The sequence below is a fragment of the Nothoprocta perdicaria genome, unplaced genomic scaffold, assembly GCF_003342845.1.
Source record: "Nothoprocta perdicaria isolate Ctin4 unplaced genomic scaffold, notPer1 scaffold_314, whole genome shotgun sequence".
Classification (NCBI taxonomy): Eukaryota; Metazoa; Chordata; class Aves; order Tinamiformes; family Tinamidae; genus Nothoprocta; species Nothoprocta perdicaria.
Genome location: NW_020455549.1, coordinates 518,093 through 525,621, shown reverse-complemented (window position 1 = coordinate 525,621; position 7,529 = coordinate 518,093). Strand labels below are relative to the sequence as shown.

The window sequence follows — 7,529 nt, the reverse complement described above, 5'->3', positions numbered from 1 at the left end:
CCCACCTCGCTCCCATGGGAGCCCTTATTCCACATCGCCGTTGTGCGGGTGCCGGTCGCCGCCCGCCGCCGCCTCCTCCTCGCCCAGGGGCTCCTCCACGGACACCTGGTTGGTGAGTCCTGCCGGGGGGGCACGGGGCGGGTCGGGAAGCGGGGCGTGACGCGGGACCGGGGTGGGGGGCACGCGCGGTGCTGGCACCCACCGCTGGCCGCCCGCTCCTTCCACTTCTGCTTGTTCTCCTGGATGTACTTGGCCCACGTGGCGCGGAAGCCGGCCAGCTCCGTGCCCAGCTCGCCCAGCTCCAGGTGCTCGTCCAGGGACGGCTGCCGCCACTGGGCGCTGCGGGGACACCGGCTCGGGGGTCCCCCTTGGGTCCCCAATTCCCCAGGAATGGCGCCTGTCACACGTGTCCCCGGTATCATGGGTCCCACCTGGCCGGCTGGCCGGTGCCCGCGTTGCCCTTGGCGCCGTCCTCCACGAGGGGCAGCACCATCTTCTCGGCCACGTCGGTGAGCACCGAGAACGTGGGCTCCACGATGAAGTCGATGAAGCCTGGCGGGGACGGGGCGCGAGGGAGGCGGTGGCACCGAGGTGGGGTGGGACCCTCCGCCCCATGCCAACCTCTGGTGCCAGCGGGGGACAGGGACGGTGCTCACCGATCTGGGACTGGGCCACCAGCGTGGACGTGCGGTCACACAGGGGCGAGAAGGGCAGCCCCAGCTCGGCCTCCTTGTCCCCCTGGCAAGGGAGGACGGTTCCTCCTGGGTCTTTCCAGCCTCCCGACGGGGACCCAGGCGTCCGGGCGCTCGCGGGGCACCCACCTGCCTGAAGAACTCCTCCATGAGGGCCTTGGTCCAGCGGCTGTGCACGGCCCACTGCTTGGTGGGGTGGCTGATGTCGGCGGCGTGGAGCAGCAGGGACAGCACCTTGGACTTGTCGATCCTGTTGTCGGCGGGGGGGACACACGGAGCGGGTGGGCGCGCGGGGCCCGTCCCCGGTGCGCCCGGGCGCCCCGGCACTCACCGCTCCAGCTGCTGCAGCGCCGTCTTCATGGCCTTCACCTGCTGGAAGTGGCAGGACATGTCGGTGGCCAGGACCATCTCGATGACCAGGGCGCGCAGCTCCCTGCGGAGAGGCGCCGGTGACGCGCGGGGACAGCGCGGGGACAGCGCGGGGACAGCGCGCGGACACTGCGGGGGCCCCTACGCGAACTCGTCCTTGGTGAGGTTCACGAAGATGTTGAGCTCGTCGTCCTGCATCATGCGGAACACGGCGCTGATGTGGTGGTTCTCCAGCACCGAGCGGTCGTTGTAGAGGATGGCGCAGTCCGACCTGCGGGGACACGGGGACGTGGGGGGGGCACTGCAGCCCCCCACCTCGCCACAGGGGACACGGGTTCGGGTCCCCCGAGTGCTGCTCTTGGTGACCCTCAAGTGTCACCCGCCGCCTCGGCGACACCCCCGTGGCGCCACCCCACGGGGTGCTCGGGTCCTACGGGTGTCCCCGCGGTGCCAACGCCGCGGGTGTCCCCGCGGAGCCGCCCGCCCTCACTTGGTCTGGATGTGGAAGCTGTTGGTGGTGCCCGTGTGCTCGTAGTCGTGGATGGCGGCGGCGAAGACGATGGCCAGGACCTCGATCTCCGTCAGGTAGTGCTGGGGGACGGGGCGGGCGGTGGTGGCACCCGGTGGCACCGTCACCGTGGCAACCGGTGTCACCCGCACCCGGGCCCAGATACCAGCTCCTGGCGCTGGGATGGGCCCCGTTCTGGGCACCTGGCACCGAGCGGGCACCAGGGACGGGCAGCAGGTCCCGTCCTGTGAACTGGCACCGGCACCGTTCCAGGTACCGGAACTGGGCACTTTCTATGGACAAGGGGCACCAGAACCAGGTGCCATCCCTGGCACCAGCACCAGGTGCCATCCTAGGGACCAGAACCAGGTGCCATGCTGGGCACTGGTACCTGGTGCAACCCAGATACCAGAACTGGTGGCACCCTGGAAACTGGTACCTGGTGCCATCCTGGGCACTGGTACCTGGTGCCATCCTGGGCGCCAGAACCAGGTGCTGTGCTGGGAACTGGTACCATCTTGGGGACCAGAACCAGTTGCCATCCTGGGCACCAGCACCAGGTGCCAGCTGGGAATCAGCACCAGGTGCCATCCCAGGCCCCGGCTGCCATGCTGGGAACTCGTGCCATCCAGGGGACCAAAACCAGGTGCCATCCCGGGCACCAGCACCAGGTGCCATGCTGGGAACTGGTGCCATCCTAGGGACCAGAACCAGGTGCCATCCTAGGGACCAGCACCAGGCGCCATGCTGGGAACTGGTGCCATCCTAGGGACCAGAACCAGATGCCATCCTAGGGACCAGCACCAGGTGCCATGCTGGGAACCAGTGCCATCCAGGGCACCAGCACCAGGTGCCATGCTGGGAACTGGTGCCATCCAGGGCCCCAAGGGCCATGCTGGGAACTGGTACCATCCTAGGCACCGGCACCAGCTGCCCCCCAGCTGCCCCCGCTCCAGCACAGCCCACGCCAGGGCCCCCCCGGGTGCCACCCCCGGGTGCGGGCGCCCGTACCAGCATGCCGGTGCGCAGCAGGAAGCAGTGCACGGTCTGCGCCACGTCGGCCGCGTGCGCCTGGTTGTGGTAGGGGTTGCGGTACCGGCCGTAGCCGCTCTCCAGCGCGTCCAGCAGCGCCGCCAGGAACGCGCCCGGGATCTGCGCACACGCGGCTACAGGCGGCCGCTCGGGCGGCCCACTGTAGCCGCCGTCGCGGTGACAACCCCCGCGCACACCTTGAAGCGGCTGTTGAGGTTGTGGCGGGTGAAGAGCTCCAGGACGACGGTCTTCAGCGCGTGCTCCTCCGTCACCCGGTTGAGCGCGAACACGTCGAAGCACCACAGGTCGAGGCTCTGGCGGCACGCGGGCACCCGCTGCCCGGGGGGGCCGGGGGGGCCCCGCAACACCAGCCACCCCCGGCGGCGCCCAGAGGCACCCAGTGGTGCCCAGTGATGCCCAGCACACCCAGGGATGCCCAGAGTATCCAGTGGTACCCAGCGATGCCCAGAGACACCCGGTGGTGCCCAGCGATGCCCGGGACACCCAGGGATGCCCCACAATGCCCAGAGCACCCAGTGGTACCCAGTGATGCCCAGAGACACCCAGTGGTACCCAGTGATGCCCAGCACACCCAGGGATGCCCAGAGTATCCAGTGGTACCCAGCGATGCCCAGGACACCCAGGGATGCCCAGAGCACCCAGTGGTACCCAGTGATGCCCAGGACACCCAGCGATGCCCCACAATGCCCAATATACCCGGTGGTACCCAGTGATGCTCAAGACACCCAGCGATGCCCCGCAATGGCCAGAGCACCCAGTGGTACCCAGCAATGCCCAGAACACCCAGTGATGCCCAGAGCACCCAGTGGTACCCAGTGATGCCCAGTGGTACCCAGTGATGCCCAGGACACCCAGTGATGCCTCGCAATGCCCAGAGCACCCGGTGGTACCCAGCGATGCCCAGTGCAAAGCCTGGCACCACCCAACAATGCCGAACGGTGCCTAGGAATGCCCAGCGATGCCCAGTGACTCCCAGTGATGCCCAGTAGCTCCCAGTGATGCCCAGGAGCCCCAGCCGTGCCCGGCAGTGCCCGGAGGCCGCGGCACCCTGGTACCTTCAGGCAGCTGAGGACGGAGGCCGAGTAGCTGGGCCCCACGGCCGTGTACGTGCGGCGGAACATCCTGCAAGGGGCACGGCGGGCACGGCGTGGGGACCGGCCGGGTGCTGGGCACGGGCGGGGGTGCTGCGGAGCGGCCCTGGGTGCTGGGGACTGATCAAGGTGCTGGGGAGCAGCCCTGGGTGCTGGGGATTGTCCTGGGTGCTAGGGACTGTTCTGGGGTGCTGGGGACGAACCCTGGGTGCTGGAGACTGACTGGGGTGCTGGAGACCGGCCCTGGGTGCTGGGGAGCAGCCCTGGGTGCTGGGGACTGACTGGGGTGCTGGGGACCGACTGGGGTGCTGGGGACCAGCCCAGGCTGCCGGGGCACATTCAGATGACAGGGGGCCAGTCCCTGTGTCCCGGGGGACACCTGGGTGCAGGGGGACCCTTGGGTGCAGGGGGACACTGGGCCATGCAGGGTCCCACACCACCACCCAAGATCCAGACCGCAGGCGCCCACCCCTGGGGACACAACCAGGCGCCAGCCCGAGGACCCCCTTGGGTGCTGAGGCACCTTTGGGCGCCGGGGGCGGCGGGGGCACCTCTGGGTGGGGGACGGCGGCGTCACCTCTCCACGAAGATGCCGGCCTGCACGGCGTGCACGATGCTGCGGAACTTGGGCTTCTCCTCGGCGCGGCGGCCCTTGGCGCGCGCCTGCTGCGTGAAGGTGGCCGCCAGCCAGTCGCGCACCTCGGCGGGCACCGCGTCCGAGCGCATCTCCTGCAGCTCGTCCTCCGTGTCCAGCAGGTGCCTGCGGGCACCGGCGGGGTTCACAGCGGGCACCCCACGGCCCCCCACGACCCCACTGCCGCCCTCGGACCTGGTCTCGTCGATGTAGACGGCCTCGAGCAGCGACGCCGTGTACTCCAGGTTGCGCTTGAGCTCCTCCAGGTTCACCTCGCCCGTCTCCAGCTGCTTCACCATGTAGCGGAGGCTGCGAAGCGGCGCCCGCGTGGGCACCCGGGTACCCCGGCGCCCCTTTGGGGCTGCGGCAGCCGGGCGCCCCGGGGGAGGTTGGGGCACCCAGGTACCCTCTGGGGCTTTGCACGGTCCCTGCGGGGCTTTGCAGGGCTGCGGTGGGCTTGTGTGCGATGCTAGAGAGGGGTAGGATCTGCACGGGTGTATGCACCAGCCAAGCACCCATGCACCTGAGCATCCGTGCACCCAAGCATCCATGCACCTGAGCACCCATGCACCTAAGTACCCGAGCTCCCATGCATCCAAGCATCCGTGCACCTATGCACCTGAGCACCCATGCACCCGAGCATCCATGCACCTGAGTGCCCATGCACCCATTCATCCATGCACCCTTGCACCCAAGCATCCATGCACCTGAGTGCCTATGCACCCAAGCACCCATGCAACCGAGCAACCATGCACCCGAAAACCCATGCACCCAAGTATCCATGCACCCATGCATCTGAGCATCCATGCACCTGAGCACCCAGCCATCCAAGCCCCCATGCATCCAAGCACCCATGCAAACAAGCATCCATGCACCCAGGCATCCATGCACCCAGGCATCCCTGCACCCGGTGCCCATGCACGCGGGCTCGGGATGTGCATGGTCCCTGCGTGCTTCTGTACATTCACGGTGCTAGATCCGCACACACATGCACCTCCCATGCACCCGCGACCAGGTTGGGGCACCCTGGCACCCGAGTGCTGGCTTGTGCACCCATCCACCCAGGCTCTGCACGGCCCCTGCACCCTCATGTGCCCTTGTGACGCTGGAGAGGGGTAGGACCCGTGCCTACGCGTGCACCTCCCGTGCACCCATGCGCAGGCTTGGGCACCTGAGCACCCACGCGCCTGAGCACACGCGCACCCATGCGCAGACCATGCAGCACCCTGCGCATTCACACGCACGTTTATGTACCTCCCGTGCACCCACGCTGAGGCCCGCGCAGCCGGGCGCCCACGTGCAGGCTTTGCACACCCCCTGCACGCGCGATGCAGCACCTGCGCACATGCATGCAGCACCCATGGGTGCCCACATGGATGTGCGCAGGCCTGCACCCTGTCCCTGTGCCCGCCTATGCACTCCAGCATCCTGCACCCTCCGCCCCACCACAGGCACGTGGCACCCAGCACCCTGCATGGAGCTCCCAGCACCCATCCTGCATGCAACCCCCCTGCCCTGCACCCAGCAGCGCCCGGAACCAGCACCCAGAGCCAGCAGAGCTGCCAAGCCCAGTGCCAATCACAAAAGACTCCAAAAGCTCCTTTTTGGCCCCAAAACAGCCCAAGGGGTTGGAGGGCAAAGGGCACAAAGCTGCCTGGATCGGACCCGGACGGGGCGGCTCCGGATGCAAAATCCCAGCGGCCGCCGCAGCGCGAGGGGTGCCCAGCACCCAGTGCCACCCAGCGCCTCAGTTTCCCCGGTGCAAAAGCAGCCCCAGACGGGGGCCTCCCCTCCCTGCACCCTCTGGGGTGCACCCTGGTGGGCGCCCGCCGGCCCTTACCGCACGATGGGCCGCTGCAGCAGGGCGCGGGGCAGCGTGGCCGGCGCGGCCATGGCGGGAAGCGGCGGCCGCCGGGAGCGTGGGAGCGCGGCGGCCCCGGGGACGGCGGGGGGGGACAGGGCCACCCGCGGGGCGCAGAGCCAGGCCACCGAGCCAAGCCACCGCCGCGGCCTCCGGCCACCGGCCCACGGTGCCCGCGCAGGGCGCTGGGGACGCCGTGCGCCACGCGCAGGGGGTGGCGGCACTGCCAATGTGTGCATGCATGTGTCATGCATGCACATGTGCACGCGTGCACGGTTACACGTGCACCACGTGTGCATGCATGCCATGCATACACATGTGCATGCGGGCACATATACACGTGCACCACGTGTGCATACATGTCACGTATGCACATGTGCAGGAGTGCACAGATACACGAGCACCACATGTGCATGCATGCCATGCATACACATGTGCACACGCACACAGATACTGTGCACCACATGCACCACATGTGCACGCAGGTGTCATGCACACACATGTGCACATGTGCACGGATACATGTGCATGCAGGCACGGATACACACGCACCATGTGTGCACACATATGTCATGCACACACATGTGCACGCGTGCACAGATACACGCGCACCACGTGTGCACCCATGTGCAATTGCACGTGCCCTGCATGCATGTGTGTGCACACGGGCAGGCGTGTAGGTGCACGTCCAAATTGCTACCCGCTGTGTGTGCATGCACTTGCACGCAGGTGTGCACATATGCATGCACGCCCACACCCACGTGCAGACACGTGTGCACGCACACATGTACCTCATGCACCCGTATATGTGCAAAGCCACATGCATGCAATAGGTGTGTGCACCCACAGTGCACCCGCACCCCGCCGCACGTGCAGCTTGCAAAACACGTGCCGGCGCGCGCACGCGGCGGGCAGCACCCAGGGGTCCCCCACCACCCACGCCGCCACAACCCCCTCCGTCTGCCAGCCGCCCGAGCCCCCGTCTGTCTGTCTGTCTGTCCGGGTGCCTGTCGCGGCTGGGGGGGGGCGCGGGGGTGGGAAAGCAGCGGGTGGGGGGGATCCCATCTGGAGGGCCGGGCTCCGAGCCGCCCTCGCGGCGCTGTCTCCCGCTGCAGCCGCCTCGCTCGCGCGCCCAAAGCCGCTGCCTTCCCGGCGGAAAACTCCGTGTCAGGAAGTTTTCCGGGAAGGCAGCGAGTCCCCCCGCGCGGCGATGCCGGGGCCCAGGCGTCCGGCCTTCGCCCACTCCATCATGAGGGATATTCCCGATGGAACCAGGCGGGGAACCGGCTTCCTGCGGCTCCTCCGGCCGCCTGGCAGCCCT

At 68.3% G+C, this 7,529-nt stretch overlaps 1 protein-coding gene across 1 annotated transcript; it reads right to left on the bottom strand.

Moving 5' to 3' along the window:
• Positions 1-418: 418 nt before the first annotated feature.
• PDE1B (phosphodiesterase 1B) lies at positions 419-4,646 on the bottom strand. The gene is made up of 10 exons (XM_026042819.1): positions 4,291-4,646; positions 3,678-3,744; positions 2,763-2,936; positions 2,581-2,721; positions 1,552-1,652; positions 1,207-1,332; positions 1,024-1,125; positions 822-942; positions 657-738; positions 419-552 (listed from the first exon to the last, which is right to left on the bottom strand). Exons 1-10 carry the CDS (start codon positions 4,644-4,646, stop codon positions 419-421), a joined length of 1,404 nt encoding a protein of 467 aa, XP_025898604.1.
• Between the last annotated feature and the right edge of the window lie 2,883 nt (positions 4,647-7,529).